At 37.7% G+C, this 22,152-nt stretch overlaps 1 protein-coding gene across 1 annotated transcript; it reads right to left on the reverse strand.

Annotated features, from left to right (window-relative positions):
- Nucleotides 1-1,096: 1,096 nt before the first annotated feature.
- Nucleotides 1,097-22,151, reverse strand: LOC144631445 (centrosomal protein of 112 kDa-like). The gene is made up of 32 exons (XM_078489871.1): nucleotides 21,725-22,151; nucleotides 18,180-18,246; nucleotides 16,118-16,235; nucleotides 15,292-15,348; nucleotides 15,034-15,085; nucleotides 14,474-14,522; nucleotides 13,929-14,208; nucleotides 13,786-13,822; nucleotides 12,774-12,838; nucleotides 11,919-12,005; nucleotides 11,601-11,700; nucleotides 11,053-11,171; nucleotides 10,416-10,559; nucleotides 9,805-9,900; nucleotides 9,349-9,407; nucleotides 8,682-8,811; nucleotides 8,451-8,543; nucleotides 8,105-8,164; nucleotides 7,277-7,356; nucleotides 6,539-6,674; nucleotides 6,023-6,130; nucleotides 5,344-5,445; nucleotides 4,991-5,071; nucleotides 4,785-4,829; nucleotides 4,269-4,367; nucleotides 3,938-4,024; nucleotides 3,302-3,364; nucleotides 2,927-2,979; nucleotides 2,393-2,489; nucleotides 2,164-2,253; nucleotides 1,804-1,869; nucleotides 1,097-1,625 (listed from the first exon to the last, which is right to left on the reverse strand). The coding sequence occupies exons 1-32, from the start codon at nucleotides 21,852-21,854 to the stop codon at nucleotides 1,479-1,481; spliced, it is 2,997 nt and encodes a 998-aa protein (XP_078345997.1). The 5' UTR covers nucleotides 21,855-22,151; the 3' UTR covers nucleotides 1,097-1,478.
- Between the last annotated feature and the right edge of the window lies 1 nt (nucleotide 22,152).

Consider the following 22,152-nt stretch of genomic DNA (forward strand, 5'->3'; position numbering starts at 1 on the left):
ACTTACATCCCCTTGGCATCAACAGACGACGTACGTCATTGACACTTGTTAACTAGTTCTTAGAACCAAACATTGTTAAGTATTTAATTAAGTATTTAATTTGTAACGATCCTTTTACTTTTCTCACAAATTTTTTACCGATCTAGGTCTTTAAAGAAATCCGGCACCACTCATCGGTTTGTCGCTGTGACATTACAGATTTTTATTATATTTTTTTTAAAAAGAGATTTCGTTTCTGGTTAGTATCTGGTGAAATTACTGTTTTCTTTACCTCTACGCTAAGAGAAATGCCGTTTTTTAGTGCTTTCGTTTCGCTAACTTGTAGGTGACGGAAACATAACTAACAGTCTTGATATCAACTACAATAAGTCCTTTGTAGTACAAAATTGCTACAGTGCAAGAAACGCACTGAGACATAGAAAACAAAGCGCCGGCTTCAACCTGTCATGCCTGAATTGTCTTTGTTTTGGATGTCCCGGATGTCCCAGGGTGAGCTTGACGTGTTATTTTGTACCATGTGACCGTAAGCTGCAGAGGGACCATTCGCGGTCCCACCCCCGAGCCCCTGTTGTCTTTGTAGTTGCTTAACAACATAGCTAAACTTTGAAGCAACAAGTTCACATGACAAGTAACTAAAATTAAGGGAAATGGTCAAAGCTATTGAACTCAGACAGGACCCACCACTCTGCAAACAGACAGGTGGTCTCTTTATGTACCACCCCCTTCCCCACCTTAAAAGATGGTGTCTTCTTTGTATAAGCCCAACTCTATCAGGAGTAGAAACTAAGAAAAAATTTCTCCAGCAGTGCAAGTTCGTGCACACCGAATGTGAAAGTCTCAACTCAAATTTTGAGGCCAATAAATTTAAATTTGTCCGTTTGGCTAATCGGACAGGTGGTATCTTGCATAGCCCCCTACCCCTACACAAGGTGTGTCCTCGTCGAGTACACTTGTTATGACCACTTCCCTAAGCAAGGATGGTTACGAGAGAGCAAGAATAACATGGATTACCAGTGACGTAAAAAATGGCGAACTTTTTTTAAAGACACGCCGTTCGTAAACTAGCTATATAAACTGTGGAGGCACACGTTGAAACTCACTTTATATTACTATGTCAATTGTATTGGCAGGATAAAACTAGTTGAAAAAAATTACAGTGCTACATGTACAAATTCATGGTTTAACTGAGTGTATGTCTTGGTGTTTGACACCTTAAGACTCAAGACATCAGTTTATGAAATTACTACGATGGCATTTACAACAGTATTTTTAAAACAAGTTTGAATTAATTTATCAAAGTATAGATTTTAAGCGCATTATTTGTGTAATACAACGCCCTTTTTACAGGATTAAGGTCGATGGAGATTTATTTTGAAAAGCGCTTTGCCGGGTGTAGAATGGGCTAAAATTTCCCAGTCTTGGTGAATGTCAAACGAATTGCTCTCCACTCCAAGATGCGTTTTCTTCGGCCACGGTGATTACAACTCGTCTTGTTCGCGAACGGAAGATACGTTGAAAGACGAAGAGAACTGGTTTCTAGTGTCCAGTTCCTCCTGCAGCACTCGTGCGCGGGATTGTAGCACTGAGATCTGCTGTCTGAGCGACTCAATGGTATCTTCCAGCTCCTGATAAAAACAGGAAAGAAATATTAGTAAAATATGAATAGCTGATAAAAGAGGAACGATTTTGGAGTCTAACAACATCATTTTAATAGCCATGAGCAATACAAGCCATGGGACACTGGATGTTGGAAAACCAAGAGAACATTTATAGCTTGTTAATTGTATATGTAGAAAGCAATACCTCTCTGAGAGAAGCCGGCAGAAGACCTTTCATTTTTTCTTCGTACTGCAGACGCAATCTGGACACCTGCCGTACAAAAGTAAAAACTAAATCAGTCTGAATTCGAAAGGACAGTATGGCTAAGATAAATGTAGGGTATTATAGCTAAGGACCTTGTTAGCATGATAAATAAACATTTGTAACATTCAAGTTGTTCCTATACTAGAATAAAGGATGGGATGTAGATAAACACTTGCAAAATAGAGGGCGTGGGACGAAGCAGCCAGCTTTTTTTGTCTACACGTAGAAAAACAAAACAAAACAAATGAACCAAAAATAAAAGATTCGACCAGTTCACTATGTGAATACGTCTTTACATACTTTTTCTTGTGCGTCAAGTTCCACCTGCTGAACGCGTTTTTCTAGATGTCTAACCATCGTTTTCTGTGTTTCTACATCTTGTTGCAAGGACTGAAAGAAAACGATACAAGAAAAAAAAAAGCACGGTTACTAACAACAGCAAAAAATTTATTTATGTTTTGGCTGGTAAAAGCCTGGGGCATGTGAATAAACTGTACATGTGAGAACAACAACAACAACAACAACAAACCTTTGCAATCGTGGAATGGTGCTTTTTCACCGACGCTTTCTCTTCTTCGTATTTCGTCGTTGTTTGAGCAAGCTTCTTTTCTAAGTTTGTTCTTGTACTGAAAACATAAAACGTGGCGGAGTATAAATAAAGTAACTTTCGACTGTTGATTCAGGCATTTTACACATAACTAAGACTACAAACTAAAATACAAGAATTGGAAGAAAGTGTAGCTTGAAATAAATTTTTGTCTGTCATGTCGCAACAGGATGGTCCGTCAATTGGATCAAAATGCCCGAACTGATTGACTGCGGCTTTGAAAATCAAAATCGGTGAAAGGCGCAGTCACGTAAAGAGTATTGGTTTTGGCATCATAGCTGATTGGCTGTTTAAGCAAAGGCAGACTTCCTTCTCATTGGCTTATATAGCTCGATTTTATTTAACCAATCAGTAAAAGGCAAAACAGCAAAAACCAAAGTTCACACCTGATGGCTTTCGAAAGTCGGCTTAACTAAGAGGGCAAAGTACGTTAGATAAAGAGAACTTCAATCTTACCGGTTGTTGTCTTCTTTCAGTTTCTTGATTTCTTCGTCGAGTGTTTCTACAACCTACGAAACGTAAAAAGAAAACTATATGTCTTCATACGAAGAATTTGTTTACTTATATAATAAAGATTTGGCAAACTCCAAATGCAGTTCAAATTGCTTTGTGCTTACTCAGGTCTACCAAAGGCCGATTTACACGGCACGATTTTGACGCATGCGACATGCTTGCGACATGGTTACGACAGGCTTACAACACGAATTGTGTCGTGTAAATCAAATCTACAACTTCTAAGTCATGCCGTAAGCCTGTCGTAAGCATGTCGCATGCGACAAAATCGTACCGTGTAAATCGGCCTTAATGCAGCTGTTATCTGAACGCTCTAACCTGTTGTCCCTTTGAAGAACGTGTTCCATACTCTTCCTCCATTTGTTTCATCCTGTTGTTTGTCTTAAAAAAAATACACCTTAACATGTAAATGCATTACTTACATCGAAGTATAGTACTTAACTTTATAGGGAATGACAAGCTCCTAATTTTTAAGTATCCACTGTCTGGGAAAGGAGTCATTTTAAAAGTACCTAAAAGTTAAATCGATTATTTTGTCCAATCCGACTGTTTTGAGAAAACTCGCTAGGATTCGGTAAGCTGTGACGGTTGCTTTCCCAAATTACCTAGTTCTGATATAGGAATATATACCGGTGCGCTCGTCTCATTAAACAGGACGAGAGTTGAGGATGCCAATTGGACAAAACTCTTCTTCAACTCTCATAACTTGTTAAATAGTACCCGGTCAAACGAGCTGAAAGTACACAAAAGTTTACATAATCTTCCTGTCAGACGACAGAAATCTCGTCAGTTCTCATAAAAACATTAGCAGACGAGGTTCACTAAATTGAAATCGATGGAAGAACTTAGGGAGATGACTGAAAACGCGAGAGTCAGTGGTCAACCCTCTTTAGTTTTTGCCGGCCCTGGTTTGATAGCGGCCTTGAGAAGGTAAACAGTCTTTTAATGACTTACCTTTTCTAATATTTGTTCCATTTCGCTGCTGTGTTCGCGTTGTAACTGCAGTCTCTGCTGTTCAAGCTGACTCTTGAATTTTATTTGCTGTAAATAATAAAACTCGATAGTGAGAAGAGAAATTAAATGTTGATTACTCAGCGGGGATGAAATGGTAAAACGGGACGGGGATATCTTAATACCTCAGTCCAAGTGTATTAACCAGATTTGTTTTAATGGCTCTGGTTTTATTTCTACCTCCTGCATGAGGTAGTATTATTATCATTACTGTTTTCTGTAGAGATTACACCAGCGTCGCTGGGTCATATCACATGTTACTTGTACTACTAACCGAGTTTTCCTCCTGTCTCTTGTAAGTTTGTTTTTCTTCTTCTCTTAACAAGCTTAGCTCCATCAGCTGTGTTTTGTGCGTTGAATTTGCTTGAATGAGCTGACAAAAACAATGATAAAAAACAAGTATTAAAAAGAACAAAATTTAAGCGAAACGATCGCTAACGCAAAGCACCCTAGGTTACTAGAAGGATCTGTTGTTTCAATCATAGGTCTTCAAGTAGCTTGGTATCCGCATAATAAAGCGACACGGGGAATTACTATATACCGCCCTAGATGGAATATTAGTGGTTTCAGTATCATATTTCCCCACCACCTGGAACCATTTTATCAGGTTCCCATTTACACACCTTGGTGGAGAAAGGCACATATGAGAATAAAGTTTAAGAACACAACATAATTACGAAGTTTTTTTAGTTGCCACTAAGAGGTAGATATCGATAGATTGTACACTGAGGAAACGCATGTCAGCTGTACTGTCAAACGCACCCATCACTCTACATTCAACAAAACTTACCTCTTCTCGTAACTCTCGCACTTGTTGCTCCAATTCAGCAATAGACTACAAAAAGAATGAGATGTGGATTTGTAAATAATCTTTCAAACATTTCTTTCGCGTTTATAAATAGCTCCATATCCGCGTAAAGCATTGACCTAATCTCACATTCGTCTCAGGTCTAAAGAGAACATGGATGATACTAAACAATCTGAGATGTCTGTTACCTTCGCGTCTTTGTTCGATCTGTTTCTCGTCTGATTTTCGTGTTCTAGCATTTTTTGACGGAGTTTTTCCAGCTGCATCTCCTAAACGATAAAAACAAAAACAATCATTTAAGCATTAACTCTTATTGGTGGCTCCACCAAGAATGAAAGAATTGAATTTTAAGAAGTATCGTTTTGTCCTCTCTAAAACCTCGCAAAATCCTTGCAGTTTTCGCACGTGATGACTCGCTATTCCTAGTTGTACTCCAGTAGGGGTGTTGTTTGGCTAAGGCTATTTCTACGAACTACTATGAGTCATTTAATTAATCTATCTTGCTGACCAGACCTTACAAGACATGTGTTACTTTTCTGACCTTTTCTTGTTCTTGTTCTTTTAGTGACGAGTCTCTCTCTATTTGATGAGCCCTCAGGGTCTGCGCCTTCTCCTGCTCGTGTCGAATGCTTATCTCTGCAATCTGGAACAAGAAAACAGACGTTAAATCTTATCGTTTAAAGGAAACTTAGACTTTGCTTTTTGATTGATCGGGGGCAAAAAGAAAAAAAGTTATAAACGCTACAGCTGTACAGGCCAATTTGATATATCAAAATTCTAACTTGGCTCCGAGACTTGGGAGGAATAAAACAAAAGAAATTATCTATTTATTCATTCCTCGATCTCGATGTGATATCTTTTGTTTTATTCCCCCAAGCCTTGGCACCATCTCGCTTATAACTTTTTTGTTGACTGTTGGCACAGCTAGAACTCAAAGCAGGAAAATGGTAAAAGCGCGGGAAAAGTCACGTGAGTAAGCTTCAGTCTTACACCTGATTGGCGGAGAAGTCAACTTCTTCGCTCTGATTGGTTAGGGCGTTGCACGTGTTTTAATGGAAGCCGCTGTCACAATACAACATGGCAGAGTACTGGTTGCAAACAATTTCCGTAGTAAGTAAGGCTGATGGAACTGATTGTTTTCTTCTCTTTTGAGTGTAAAGACCAAGAACACAATCTTCAGTAGCTAATAAACTATGCACGTTCATAAGAATCCAGCCTACCTCTTTCTCGTGTTTGATTTTTAGATCATCCAACTGCCGACTAAACTCCTTGGCTTGCTTTTCACGAAGATTCTTTGAACGAGCGAGGTCTTCCTCCACTTTCTCCATCTATAGAATTGAAACGTGCTTAGCAAGTTAACAATATGATGTTTGAATATTTTATGACATTTTTTAAGCCACGAGTGTTTCCAGAAATTCTGTGAAAATACCACATAAATAACTTAGCAGAACGAACAAATGATTTCTTTCCTGGAACTGACTCAATGAAAAAAAAGTTGGAGTTTCCAGATAGTCATTTTGCTTTCTCTCTTGTTTGCTTCTTGCCAAAATGATTTAAGTAATCAGAATGGTCTCTGCTATGGGCAGTCAGTCATTCTCTTATTCCAGGCGGGTGCAGCACTCATAGAATATAGACTGCCTCGTACCCAGACGCCTCTATGTTTTAGAAAAAAATGCAGCGCGAAAAATACGAAGCGCCTGAGCAGGAATCAAGAATATAGATCTGTTTTGATGTACCTGGGCTTTCATTTCATCAAACATTCTTCCCGAGTTCCTTTCCACTTGACTTTTAAAATCCTCCAGCGCATGCTCGGCCTGTTTTGCCTGCTGTTTTTGAACTTCAGAGAGCTTTTGGATTTGATCTTCACGTTCCCTGAAGGAAAGTAAGGTAAACAGTCAAACAATGGCCACAGAAACTCGCGGACTAATTACACGGTTATTTACCTAAGGCAGTATTTGGTTACTGTCATGTAGTGCAATTTTCTCAAGACAAGCTATTTTGAACAAACCAAAGAAAACACTTCAGCCATTAACAAAAGCACATTCATCTAATACAATGAACCAACAGCCAAAACTCAAAGCCAGAATGTGCAACAAGCGCCAAGAGAGGGAAAACAGTGATCCCAACCGTTTCCAAACGCGGGAAAACATGCATGGTTTCGCTTCTGATCATTTGTTGAAATAAACAGCATGTTTGCGCCGATTGGTAAGAGCACCTTCAGCGCGATTTAAATCATAATTATTGTCGACATTCAAATGGAAACTTCTCTTTCAAGTAAACGAAGCACCTGTTCCTTGAAGAAAGACAAAAGAGAACAAGAAAAGATTGCTGTATAGGGTTGGTAGCCCTCATTGTACTTTCGGCTAATGAAAATTCTCTCTCCTTACTTATTTCTCACAGTAATCTTTTTGTTGACAGTAAATTTTAATTATTTGCCGTTGGTTATTAAAACTACAAAAGCCGTACAAACTTACTTCAGCAATGTTTCCAGCTTTCTTATGCGCTTCTCTGACTCAGCTTCACCCTGATCAAGTTCTGCTTGGACTCCTCGAATCTAAGAGGTTAAAAAAAGGCCAGGAAGAATTACTTTATCAACGTCTAGATTCTCCTTACCAAATTAATACATTGTCAAGCAAACAGGCGATGGGAATAAAGAAATTAATCAACTAAACGACTCTGTCTTTTAATGTGCCACTAACTTTTCACAGCAGATGTTAAAACTAACATTTCTAGCCTTAGTAAACAATACAGACATTTCTCCCCGGGAGAGAGTTTCTGAACAGGCGAGATCATAGTAACTATGGCGAGATCTGACATTCTCGAGACTTTTGAGCTGAAAAAGTCCGCAACACATGCACGAGAGAGGTTCGTGAAGCATTTCTGATCAGTCATATGGAAACAGCAGCCAAAAAGAGACTTTAAACGTTATCATAACAAAATATGCCTCTAAGAAACTGCAGCTGGAACAAAGATCTTTGTTTCCTGGCATTTTCCACGCAAGTTCTGAAAACTCAGTCAAAAGTGGGTCGTCTATGTTTTACAAGAGGACTGTTAAAAAAAACCTCGCCCCTCGCGGCTTGAGTAGAATACAGTCGAACCTTTGCTAACGTACACTACCTATGGGCAGACACTCAGTTGAGGTCCCAGCCACATACAAACACCACATTCTTAAACCTATATAAACCGGACTCCTCCCCTGAGGGGAAACTTTTTTCAGGTCCCAAGGGGTCCGAGTATAGGAGGTTCCGCTGCAGTTTCTATTTTCTTACATGTGGTTATGTGATAACAAAATTGATACACACCTTTTTTTCGTTTAGATGTTCTAAGTTCAACTTTTCTTGTTTGTGGGCAGATTCTAATTCCTGTTAACGAAGTAAATAATGGAACAAATGTATAGATTAATGCAAACAACATTGCAAATATATACCAAATATAGATGTGTATAGTTTTCAATTATTCAGTGAGTTACTTAATGTGGTCTTTGGTGTTGTTGAAAAACAAGAGTATCTGTCATCAGTGCAGAAATTAAACTAACCGTTTTGCTTTAAATCTACTGACAAACGTTTTGCAAAGTTACTACTTCTACATGTATCTCAAATTTTCACTTCATTGCTTACTTCAGTTAACGCAAAAAAGCATAAGTCATACCCTTAGTTGTCTCTGTCTTTGAAACTCAGTGTCTTGCAGTGCTTGTTTCAGTTGGTTAATCTGTGATTCCAATTCTGCGATGGTGTCTGTAGCCTAAAATCATAACATCATACACAATAGAGACTTACATATTTTTGCAGTTCTGTACGGTACACGATGTTATTTTCCATCTGCACCTTACCAACTGAAATAAATAGGTCATCACATTCCCTTCCTCCCTAATTATTATACCTTGCCAATTGCTGCTGAATGTTGTTGTTTCATGCTCTCCATACTAACATCTGTCTTCTTGTTCAATTGTTTAACTACTGTCTTATGTTCATTTATTGCTTGTGAGTGATCCCGTTCCATTTTGGATAGCCTGTGAAGAGTATACAAAATAAATTATGCAGGTTGTTTTAATTTAAACGTTAGACAATGATAACAACTGTTTCGGTAAAGAAATGATAACAATTAGTATTGAAAGTCGCAACCAAAAAAGTCTACCACACTAGACCTTGTGTCAACATACAATTTCTCATCACTGGTCAATATACCCTTCTTATACTCCTTCCTTGGGAGCTGCAGAACAAGTTCCAATTGATGATCAGTTTGTTTATTCTCATAACCAGAATACCTGACTTTTCACTTAAAATTTGGAGACGAATAAGTTCTGATCATTGTTAGGGTTGGCAGGATTAAAAATAAAATCAGTTTTAAATTTAATAAATTAATTTCCACCAAGTCATGTTGAAATATAAATGGTGATCCAGCATTTTCTAGATCAATCTAAATTGAGGAAGATCATGTTAATGATAAACACATTTTAATTTTAAAAAGCTTCTGCATTCAATTCTTGATTAACTATTACCAATAAACACTTCAGAAAATGTAAAAAGTAGTAAAATAACAGCATTACATTGTCTTGGTTTCTTGTAATTCAGTACTCAAGGATGCCACCTGCTGTTCAAGTTCCTCCTGAAAAGAAAATTCACAAGAATGAAGAATACTAAAAAGAAATCTGAAGATTAATATCTTGTCATTCATGCAATACTAACATCTTGACATCTTTTCCAAATCTGTCTGATGGGTTCTGTTTGATTTGACCAATCACATCTAAGAAGTGCACACAGAACAAAGTTGACAATAATGGTAATATGCCCTTTGGCAGAAAATCTTGTCAATGTTGTTGCTAAACTTCTCAGAGCTCAAAAAAGAGCTCATCAGAACGTACTCAAAAAGATTTCAAAAAAAGAATTAAAACCATTCAGTTAATGAGTAGTAGTGGTACAGTGCACATTATTGTAACAATAATAATACTCCATGTGTACATGTACATGCTGGATAATGTCTTAACTTAATGACTTAACGTTACCTTTTCCTTTGCAAGCTTTGATCTGGAATTCTGCAGTCCTTCTGATTCCTGAGTAAGCTGTTGCACTCTTGTTTCCAATTCTTGAATAACCAGTCTCTAATGGAGGAACAATAATAAGGGTTATGCAAACAAAGGTGGCTTTCCTTGATTTCTCCATACACTGTGTGAGAAGTGTGCTGGTACAATAGTGTGTACAATGGAGGTCTGGGTTCAAACTTTGCAAGGACCTTGTGTTGTGTTCTTTGGCAAGGTATTTAACTATTACAGAAAATGAGCCTCTCCCACCCTTCCAGAGGTATGACCTCTGGGGCAACCTGACATTAATGCTGGGGACCATAAGTTAATAAAATCTGATTGTACCCTGTACTGACAAGAAAACCTTCCATACTCCCTTAAAGCTAAAGTCACACTCATTCCAAACAGGCACATACTGCCAGAGGTTATCCTGCTCTCTGTAGCATGAAACAATAAGGAGAATGGCCACTCCTCCTGGATGGAATGATAGTCAATTGCAGTTACCAACCAGCATTTTGTCAGAATTATAGCTGCCTATTTCTCTAGTATCTGTAACAACTCTTTTACTTGCCCGCCAATGCAAAACAAGTACTTACAGTAGTAGCATTTTGCTGGTTGTATTCAGTCTCCATTTTTTGCAGTCTCTGGTTTGTTTCATCCAGCAGTTCTTGAATGTTCTGCGTGTGCTGTTTCTGCATCTCAAACTTTTCTTGTTCAAACTCAGCTACCTTGTCATTCAGCTGGAGAATAAGAAGAAAATTATTAAATTAAAGTTACCTTTCACATGCACAAAGTAAAGCCTTTTAAGCCCAAGTGGCTTCCGGCCCTCAAACTCTAGATTCTGCAGCATGAAGTGGTTAGGAGTAAGGCTAGCCCTGCTCCCTCAGATGTAAACTATCAAGGATGCCAGGGACAGGCACTCTGGCTTGAACCTGGGCCACTCACTCCAGAGTCCAGCACATTGAATGTGGATTGCCATTGCATGTGTAGGGTTAGTTATAATAATAAATAGCTAGGAGAGAGTATTTCATGGCCACAGCCCTTGGCATTTGATACAGTATGTATTCTGGATGTATTCCCATACACTTGTTACACACCTACACTTGTTGCTGTTACTTTGTCTTATGGCTGTGTTCAGAACTGTATACAAATGTGAGTTTATTTTATAAGTAGTCCATGTTTTCATGATATTCACATAGTATGAGTTTAACAGGGTCTTAGTTACCTACTAACCTTCTTTTCAAAATCATGTTGTGCTGTTTCACCACTCTGTTCTGCTAGTGTTTTTAGCTCTGATATTTGCGTATCTCTTTGCTCTTTCATTGTTTGAGCTTCTCTTACAAGCTGTGATACTGAAAACAAACAACACCAGATCAACTCATGATGAGCCATTCAATCCAATACCATACCTTCCCTGTTCACACTGTCTAATTAAACCGACTTTTGATTTCAGTTTACTTTGGCCGCCCGCTTTGCAAAGTTTGTTGGGAAATTGGAAACTTTGTTCCGAAGTTGCTAATTATGTTCACTTGCCAGATAGCGAATCAAATTGTGAACTTCGATACAAAATTCCAAACTTTGGCCTGAATGAACTTAGCAAGTTTGCTATTTTGCTCGTGGACTCTCTACGCTCAGCCAGCGGTTTGCTTCCCTTTGCTAACTTCTGCATTCGGCACTCAAAGTGTTTAATTCATGGTGCCCCTGAATAGAGAGCCTGCTCACAGGCTAGTTGAACTTTTTCTTTGGTTGACAGTCTACAGGACTACTTCAGGGAGCCTTACCTTTCCTTTCTTGTTTCTTTGCAGCAGTTTCCATTTCAGTGATCTTATTCCGATAGTGCGATTTTATTTCCTCCAACTCCATGTTCTTTCTGTCCAGAATCTTAACAATAATATAAACATTACATTTTATAAAAAAATACATGAACTGTATATTTTCTGTTTTTAAACTTGTAAAATCGAATGAATGCAACATGTTTGAAAACCAAAAACTATCTTTTTACTGTATCATTTGTTACAGAACATGGCACATGTGTACTGCATGAGCTCTTTTTAGTGACTGTGACATTTCACTAGCTGGATGTCTTAATTTTAGATTACCTTCTGAACTGCAACATCATGCTGCTGCTGTAGTTTGAGTTTATCTTCATGATATTTCGCTTCAACCATCTTTGTTCTTAGCTCAACCTGTGCAAAGTATTAAGACATTTAACGGGTCAACATTGATTGATTAACATAGATTTTTAGATTTTTTAGATTTTTTTTTTTTTAATTTAGAATTTTTCAGTTATTATATATGTACATATTGTATTTTACTTATTTTTAGACGTTGGTGTGATATCCGTATGGACTTTTTACCGACATATTTAAAAAAAAAATTATAACCCAGAAAGGTAAATAACTTTGAAATTTAAGTTGAAAATATGAACTTTCATGATCTACATGTAGTAGTTACTGTATTATAAAGAACACTTTGTAAATACTAGTGGAAAAAAACATGGTAATCTCTTTGGGTTTATTTAGATACACACAGTTCTAGCTCGATAGAAAAATTGCTGATTTAGTGTATCTGCACTTACTAGTGGAACCTTGATATAACTAAGCAGGGCAGGAAAAATCCCAGGTTTTTGCCTGGGACAAGTATGGTAAGATTTGCTCTTGGGCAAGTGAAATAGAAGTTTGGTGGCCTGGTGGGCAAGTTAAAATTAATTAGCCTCATGAGCCTGAGTGACTGCAAAAAAATATTTAAGTGGGGGCACATGAAAATTAAACTTTACAAGCTCACTTGGCAAGAGGAGTTTTAAAATATTGTTAGTACTTCTATCGATATCAACATACCAATCCTAAGTGATGTACATGTATTTTACATAAGTATTGTCATAACAACTCCAGCCTGTGTCAGGATTGCATTGGTTTAAACACAAGATGCTGAGAGTTTCTATGTGCTGTTATTACCTCTCTGTCACTTGAGCGATTAAAGCTGTGGTCTTCTCGGAAAGTTCCATTCACAGAGGATATACCTTTTACAAGAATTAGATTGAGGTTACTGTGGCTTGCACAATGTGAAAACAAAATGGAAGGCATTGAGAAATGTTTAAACTCTATATGTTGACACCATACATAATTGGAAATAACTGAACTGGGCAGGGAGGGGAGAGGGAGACTAGATATCATACATGACTGCTACAGCTGTAGTAACTTAAAGCAATTAAATTGTTCTCACTGTTTAGACAAGGAGAGGGAGCTTGAGAGAGAAGGAGGGAGGGGAGGGAAGTTCTAATGATACCCTTCTCTTCCTTCTAAGGGACAGACGAGATGGAACCTCTGCTTGTAACTGCTCAATCATTTGATTGGGATGAATAAATTAAAATACTGGCCTGGCTTCTGACAAGTTTTTAACCTATTTAAAAGTAACACCAGACATTTAGGATACAAAACGTACACCTTTTATGACACTGCTAACAATATCCGCTGGCCACTGGTTGATTGCAATTGGCACCACTGCACTGACTTGGGTTTGTCATGTATGCATAAAAAAAATTGTTTGATAAACTGTTGGCAATCCCTTAATCTCTCTTGTAGTTTGCGCCCTTTGAGCAACCATTCACTAAATTCAACTTTACAAGCTGTTCAATGTAAAAGGAGCTTGAGCTTGTGTTTTCCTTTAACTATTCCAAAGCAGCTTGTTTATTTACAGCTAGATTTTAATTTGGGTTGTACATGCTACATAGCGTAGTCTTGTGAATGAACAATTTGGGTGTATTTTCAAATTAATTGTTCCTTATCACTCAATGCTTTGCCGAACTTCATAAAATTTCTGTCAGAGTGAGTAGATTTTTTAAAAAAACATTTGCAGTGAAAAAGTCTGACGAATTGCGAGCAGAGGTTCTTTCCCAACTCTGTAGAGCGGAACGGGAAGGGAGGAGCATATTTGCAGCATATTTAATGACTGTGAAAATATACTCACCTTTTGTAAACCCATTGTATTGATTTGCTTTTGATGGCTAAAAAAATACAAATAACAAATTAAGTCTTCTGTTCAAATTGATGGACCATAAAGCAATGTAGTAAAACACACACTTGAAAGCTAGAATGTAGCTATTTACTCACTGGTGATGTAGAAGGATATCCTGAATCAGTGTGATGATATTCTGATGGGCTCTCATAATGTCGACGAGAAGGTGGAGAAATACGACCACCATATCTGGACTCAAGAATATCATCAGAGGGGTACCCTGAAGAAAGTCTTCCCTTGTAGTGTTTTTCATCAAGAACCTGATCAATTCCTGGTGCCACTTCATACCCATTTTTGTCCTCTCTACTGGAGCCACTGTAAGTAGAGGACCGTGGCTGAGGGACTGGATTCATACCACTAGTAGTTGGCAGCTCCCTGAAACCAATGCATAATCTGTTTATTAAATGTGCTGTTATGAACATGTACATGCATGCTAGCAATGTTCTTTGTTATTTATTCCATATATAATGCTGAAAGCAATGCAAACGTATGAAAAGCAATGTTATACTAGGTTGTTTTTTAAAAGTGCATAAAATCAAGATGCACCTTGTGGGTAAATTGAGAATTTATAAATTATGTACAAAATACAGAAAGGGAAAGTTTGATACCAAACAAATAAAGAACTTTTAAGTAAACATACCTCCTTGGGTGCAGAGGGATGCTTCCAGAGATGTCAGAATAGACACTTCCTGAAAACCATTAGGATTCAATGTTTACTTCTTGACAAAAATAATATCATGTTGTGGTCTCAACTTATCTTTTTTCAAACCAGTTTGATTGTTATTTTTTATTGTCCCATATTTATTAACATAGGGCGACACGGTGGCCTATGGTTAGTGCTCCGGACACCAGATAAAGCGGTCCGGGTTCTACCCCTGGCCGGAGTTGCTGTGTTGGGTTCCTGGGCAAAACACTTTACCCTCATAGTGTCTCTCTCCACCTAGGCGTATAAATGGGAACTGGTGAAATAATGCTGGGGGGGGGGGGGTAGTTGATAGTTTTCCTTGGAAATGCCAAAGGATGTGCCCCCCTGGTCAGTTGCAAACCATCAATAATATTATTGATTGAAAGCTGATTCACGTTCATCTGGGATTAAAAGTTTAATAGGTGATATATAACAATTTTTTCCTGTTGTTTCAAAGAATTTTCACTGCTATTTATATATTATGTCCAGTTTAATGAATTTAAAGTTGACTATACCTGATGAACTAGCAATTTCTTTGAGCCAATCTGGTGGTTGATGACCAAATTCCTGGAGAGTTAAAGAATCAAAATATGGTGTGTAATAAATAACACTTATCTTGAAATTGTGAACTAAGATAATCTACTAGCCTTACAGGCATAGCTGCAGCCCTTTACACACATTGCATGCCTATGATACTACACTTCTTCTTAAAACACAAAACTTTGGAATTACAAATAATCTCCGACAAGAGTACAAAGTCAAGAATAATGTACCTCTTCAAGTTCCACACTTGCACTTCTCTTGTTTACTGGTTCGTCAAGGTATATAGACTACAATAAGATTCAAATACAAGAGTTACGTTGCATAACGTTGTACAAGCCCAGTGTAACTCACTGCATAAAAACATGCTTAATGCACAAGAGTGAGGCATCATGATGCAACTGCTCTTGACTAATTCTTTTTCATTGTTTTAAATTATTTTTGGCAAATGGTGGAATAAAATCACTCCATGCTAAGCAATAAATGTTTCAGTACATTATCAATTTTGACAACTTTGTTACAGTGTGTATGTTGTGGTTCAATTTTTCCCTGAAGGTACAATTTGGTATTTTCCTTTGTTTTGATGTATGGTAATACTTGATCTAATGAATATTATTACAGGGATGTAGCTAAGTTGCCCAACAGGTGAAATTTTCTTGATCACAGGTGGATATTTGGGTCACATTAAAAGAAAGATCTAGCCAGACACAGTCTTTTAACCAGAAAAATCCAGTCCTCAGGTGGTTATTTTTTCCACCTTCTACCTATTATTTACATCCCTGTTATAAAACAAAGGAAAAATAATATCAAATTATACCAAGGGTAAAACTGAACGACAACATGTTCATCCAAATACATTACAAAGGTTTTCATGAGAAATACAGAACTACCTGTAGGTAGTTTTTTTGGTATCAATAAGATCTTTTTCACATGTTCTAGGTTTTATCAATAATGACCAATAATGACCAATTCAGTACAGGAAACTAACTTTAGCTTACAATTTTTATTATTATTTTGTAAGGTTCATAGAAATAATGTGCTGCAGTAAAAGTAATGTACCATGTAAGATGGCAGTGCTTGAAGAGGTCCAGCCTCTGGTCGTCTGGTAAACGGCTCCTCTAACAAGCCACGTTTAACCATGTGAAGCAACAGCTGGGCATACAAGTTACGATTTTTCCTGAAATTCAAAATTACACCTTTTAACTACACGTTTGAGTACTTGGTATGCACTTTTAGTTACAGTAACACAAGTTATTAACAAAACATTGATTGGGAGTCCAGGGAATAACCATATTATTATGTTTACAGTGCAATAGGCTTTCAGCCAGGAGCTTAACATCCAATTCTATTGTTTGCAATTTTTGCCACTGATAGTCATTGACTGGACATTCTTGAGGCTAACTCCAAGATGCAGTCAAAACAGCCCACAATTCTGCATTCTTCAAACATCATTAGTTTAAGTTTGTAACAATTTTTTTGCCTAGAGTTCTAAGAAGTTTCTGCCAGCAAGGGCTATTAAAATGCAAAGCAATAATTGTATTGTTATTGCGGGCCCTAGAGAGGCCCGCAACCCTTATCTTGACAGTGACCAGCGGATTGCGTTTTACGCGTGCGCGCCACGTTAATAAAAAGCGAACAGAAAACGGAAGTTGAAAATTTTGTTCTTCCACTAAGAACGATCGGAATGCGAAAAATGTGTCAATCACAACAGTTTGTCGTAACACCGGAAGAGAAAATCTGTTCTCCAAGAACGATTGTCACATAAGATCTAGGCTTCTGTCACATGGAAGATTGCAAACATTACAATTTGCAGACTTGTTTTACGGGTGTTGCTTTTGCGAAAATTTGCTCTGATTGTATCACGCATAAACCACGGCAAAGCGAATGATTCCAACAACGGTTATTTTCGAGAAATTCGTTATAACACTGGCAACATAGCGAGTTTATCGACTGAGGAAAATCACATCTCAATTCAAACCGCGTCAATCCGACAAAAAAAAAAAACTCTGACTGGTTCGCGGCCGGTTAGCGGCAATTAAGCGTGTCCTGGTGATTTATCATTAATCGCGCCACGTTAATAAAAGGCGAGCACAACATAGCGAGTTTACCGACTGAGAAAAATCACATCTCAATTCACACCGCGTGCTCGATTACACTTCCCAAAATGATAACAACATGCATTCCTTGCGTGACGCGTTACTCGGGATAATATAATTGTCTTTATCCATTTAATCATTTATTTATCGACACTGCCATCTAAAATTACGCACTCTCGTACCAGTACCTTTTCTAAGTGCGTCAAGGCCCGCACTTACTAACCTGTGGTTAAATTAAATAAATTAAATGCTAGAAATTATAAATAAAGTCCATTACACTTGTGAATTGAGATAGTTACAGGGCTTTCAATAAGGCTTCTGGAGTTCTGTCAGGTATTCTGTTACTTCAGAGCTTATTGAAAGCCCTGCAGTTACCCATTCTGGGTAGTCATGTAGAGAAATAATTAACAATTATTCACAGAAGTGGAGGTGAATATTGGTGGATATTTACCGAGCCGCGAAGCTACTTACACAAGCTATCTCAATTCACAAGTATATATCACAAGTATTTATCTCAATTCACAAGTATAATGGACTTTATAATTTCTAGCATAATTTCAATAACTATATATTTCTAACAATGCTGTTATTATACTACCACACAAGTTGAATAACTGGTGGACTAAAACATCACTTTCGGTAAATAAAGCGACGCACAAAGTTTGTTTCTCTTTTGCTGCTCAGAGGTGAATAGTTCTTGGCTAATCACCTCCGAGTTAACCAATCAGCATGTACAAAAAGCACTATTCACTTACTGGTATATACTAATAATAATTATTATTATTATCATTGCAGCTATATTTGCAGCTATATTTTTCAATTTTATTACACTAACTTACCGGCTGGCAACTCTAGTCTTGGATATTTATATATTTGGCCTTGAGGAAACAAGACTTGGTACAATGGATGTAGGATCAATAAGGTTGTATTCCCAGACTCCACAAAATTAATATGAACTGTACCATTAAGTTGCAGTGGAGGAAGCCATACATGTATTATTCATGTCATAAACTTTTAGTACTTACCTTCCACTGGTGCCTGGCCCAGGAGGTTCACAAAGCTTTTTGATCCATAATGCCACTCTTTGCCTCTCTAATCAAACACAAAGAGAAATTTTCTCAACTTTTGTACAGAAAAATTAACACACACAGTCTGATGTTGGAAAGAAACGTTATTTAGCAGATGCCTTGGGGGGGGGGGGGGTGGGGGTATATTATTGGGTGGAGGTGTGATGCTGCGACTCTGAAACCCTTTTCAGACTATGTTCAGCTGATTTTGCAACCCTACACTAGACTAGACACCGGAAATCCCTATCCCTACAGGGCTGTCACTAATTTTTCACGTAGGTGGGGAAATGAAAAATGTAGCCGGGGAACAAGATTCTTTCTGTTGTAGTTGACGTGGGGGGGGGGGGGGTGGGGTTGAGGAAACAACAAAAACTTATCCTAATACGAATTTGTTTTTATGCAATTTTTACGCCACGGTAACTTACAACTTTCCCTTTCTCTACGGCATTCGACAAGACTCTAACTAGTTTTCGAAAGTTATCGTTTATTTTGGGATTTGAAACGGCCTGACTTGTGACAAGAGAAGTTGAGGAAGACTGGGAATGAGTGAAAGTAACTCGTGACCAAGACAAAAAAAAATGGCGTCGGGAGCGTGTTGGGAACATCAAACTGGTTTGTTTTTATTTTTTATTTCTTGAACCAAAACCATTGCTTTCAGAAATTCACACAACAAAACTTTCTGCAATTATGTAGAATACTCAGACAAGCCAATGTTTTGTCATACAAAGTATGTGCAATAATCATGCAAGCCCTGTACGACCGATCTGTGTTAAATGACATGTAGCTGATTAAAACAGCATTAAAACAGGCAAGAGGAGAACACACATAATGTTGCAAGTTTACGGTTAACTGATCGCCGATTTTATTTGTGTGGAAAGTGTTCATAGTTCAACAGTCCATATGCATGTGTGACTTTCACTGGGCCACATGCATCTTGTGGAATTTCCTTCATGCATCATCTCGGTCACTGGTCGATTCGAAATTGAAATGCTGAGGCCCAAACTGTTGTTTCTTTAGTTAAACCAGAAACCCATAAGGGTTGAAACGTGTAACGCGCGCGCACAGCGTTTGAATATTCATTTTGCTAAGTACCATATTTGGAAACACGAACAATTTGTATGCGAATGCTTTATACACGTAATGAAACACGCAACATTAATTTTCGGTTTTGCGGTAAGTTGCTTGAATTTCGACCTAAACGCCGTAAATTTCTTACAGAAACTAAAGAAATTCATTAAGTGTATCAATGCGAAGTTCTCCAGACTACCTCATGAAGATGAAAAAGGAGAATTTAACCAAATTTAACTTTATTAAACCAAGCTTGTTCAAAAACAAGATTACGCCATCGAGCGCGAGCTTGCGCGCGCTGTGAATTTAATCCAAATATGGTACTTAGTGATTTTCGTGACTTTCCAAATATGGTACTTAGTGTAAACGAATGTGCAAACGCTTTGTACAATGCGAATCATAGGGAGTTACACGTTTCAACCCTTATGGCTTTCTGGTTAAACATAACATCTTACCTTGAAGCACAGTCAGAAGATAAGAAGGAATCCAGTTTCATTCGTTTATCCACTTTTGCCTTCCATTTTTTCGATGACATTTTCACATGGAGCCGACAACAAGAGAATCCGAATGAAACTAACACGTAAAATCACGCGCTTTCAAAGGGAGATGACATTGTTCAATATTTACGCGTTTTCAATCACAGCCTTCGGCTTGCATGAAATGTCAATCGCTCTCTTTAAAAGGTGAATGATAATTAGTATTAATAAACAATTGTTTTTTTTTTCATTCACAATTTTGTTATTTGATGTATTTTTCACTTTCTATGTTTTGGTTTTGTATCAAAAGTAGCCGGGGCTCAAACTCGTTGTAGCTGGGGAAAATCCCCGGCCCCCGGCCCTTAGTGACAGCCCTGTCCCTACAGTATCCCAGACATGCCTTATCAAAAACTGTATCCAATTAGTGTTTTGATTGGAAAACCATCTGTCCAAAACGTTACCACGATGATTTTATTTACATGAAGGAAAGCTTCTTTCTCTACTGAGTTTCTATTTCCTATTCTGGACTTAATTCTGAATACCACTGATCAGTTCCCTGGCAAATGATACCCTGTTCTAGAACAAAACTCGCTGATTTCTATACCCCATCCCAGACTAAACTGCTTGAAAACCATACCCTTCACAGCATTATGAGAGTGTCCCCCCCCAGGAGCAGATGTTAAGTTTGTTGCTTCATTTCAAGCTGGTTAGTCAGGAGATATAAACCATAAACAGCACAGATAAGCTTGTTCTCATTATCAGTTCTTATTTGTGGTTCACTCTTTTGTTTGTGCCTAACACTTCAAGTGACAACTAACAATCAACTCTGGTGCAGGAAGTAAAAAATATAATCACTTAATTAATTTGTCACTTCAAAAATGAAAATTCTTAATGACTCAAATGAATCTGGATTTTCTCATAGTGAAATATTTAGTATTATGGCTCATGCAAATATGGAGTTCAAAAAGAAAAATCATAAATACTCAAAAGTCAAATTTATAATATTTCAGAATGTCATCAGTACTGTAAAGATGCTGTTGTCGCTACAGAATGTAAAATACAGAGCTCATGTTTTTTTTTTTCAATAGCCTAGCACCAAGAGTGAAGGAATAATTTGATACACTGCTTTTTGGTGAGCATTCTTTTCAGAAAATAGTAAGAGAAATTTGAACTGTCATACTGCTAATAATATTAAAGCTGAATTCCAGTCCGTACTGCGCAGACTCGGGGTTTGTTTACGTTTTTGTTTTGAATTCGTTGAAACGTTACACTTCGGTGACAGCATACATGAAGTTTTTTAGTCCGCCATTACAGTTCGTTTCGTTCAAGGATTTCCGATGAGCTAAAACGCCGGTTTAAAATAGCGTCAAGGTTCTTCTACTCGTTATTATTTGTTCTGCAAGGATATCTGGCGTTAATAATGAAGAAAAACGTAAGTTTGTCGTGGAATTTTTAGTTTTGCTTGTAAACATTCCTTCGTGGTGGGCTCGCATAAACATTGCAGCCGAGATTGCGCAGTACGGACTGGAATTCATCTTTAAACAGGGATACCCTACACAACACTGTACTGACAAGTACCCTTCTCCTATTACAAAAGAGGAAGATTTTTTATTAACAGCACTATAGACGCTGAAATCCTTTCAGATCTTTGACTACAGAAAAACAGCCTAATTCAATGAATCATTGGCGATTACCTTGGGTTAAGTTAATGTCCACGGTCAAGTTAAAAATGTTTATACGTGTGTAGTAATCAACTCGGATTACCTGCTGTTGTGTTGAAGTTAAGCCTTATGTTAATATTCTAAAGCCTAGGGCAATTATTCCGATCTTTGTAGATGTTTTCCTTTTTTTCCACAAATAAATAACAAAAATATACAACAAAATTTAAAGTACAAGTGTCAATTGAAAAAATCATGAATTATTAGAGGTGAAAAATTCAGTAAGATCTATATTTTGTACCTGATTTATGAGGCAGGCGAAGAACGTACGGCTTCATCTCCTCCAGGTAGCGATCAAACATGGAGTCTTGTCTCTCACTTAGCGACCCTGAATTCTGTCCACTAAGCTCACTGTAACGATGAGAAGCCATTTTCTCGGTTGGCTTTCCAAATGACTGTTGGCAAAAGTCACTTTTTCAATTAATTAAAGGCTTAGGGACGTGAACTTGATCAGTTTCAATTCCTTTCTGCGCTCTCAAATGTACCGGTAGGTAGCGGCTTCTTTCACAGTAGGAACCTATATCCCGCGTCTAGCTTGTATCCTGTTTTCATTTGAGCAGAAGAAGTCCCCCAAATAATGGTTCAGTTAAGAATAGCATCTGCCTCTTGCGTTATAAATTATAAATGAAGTTTGTAAAAAGCGCCAACGGTTGATGCAAACAGAAACTA

The sequence above is a fragment of the Oculina patagonica genome, chromosome 12 (assembly GCF_052425735.1).
Source record: "Oculina patagonica isolate OP01 chromosome 12, crgOcupat, whole genome shotgun sequence".
Lineage (NCBI taxonomy): Eukaryota > Metazoa > Cnidaria > Anthozoa > Scleractinia > Oculinidae > Oculina > Oculina patagonica.

Coding starts and splice junctions, on each gene's coding strand:
- LOC144631445 (XM_078489871.1), bottom strand. CDS start 21,854: ATGGCTTCTCATCGTTACAGTGAGCTTAGTGGACAGAATTCAGGGTCG. Junction 12,839..13,785: donor ATACAATGGGTTTACAAAAG/GTGAGTATATTT, acceptor TTCTTGTAAAAG/GTATATCCTCTGTGAATGGA. Junction 4,830..4,990: donor GATCGAACAAAGACGCGAAG/GTAACAGACATC, acceptor TTCTTTTTGTAG/TCTATTGCTGAATTGGAGCA.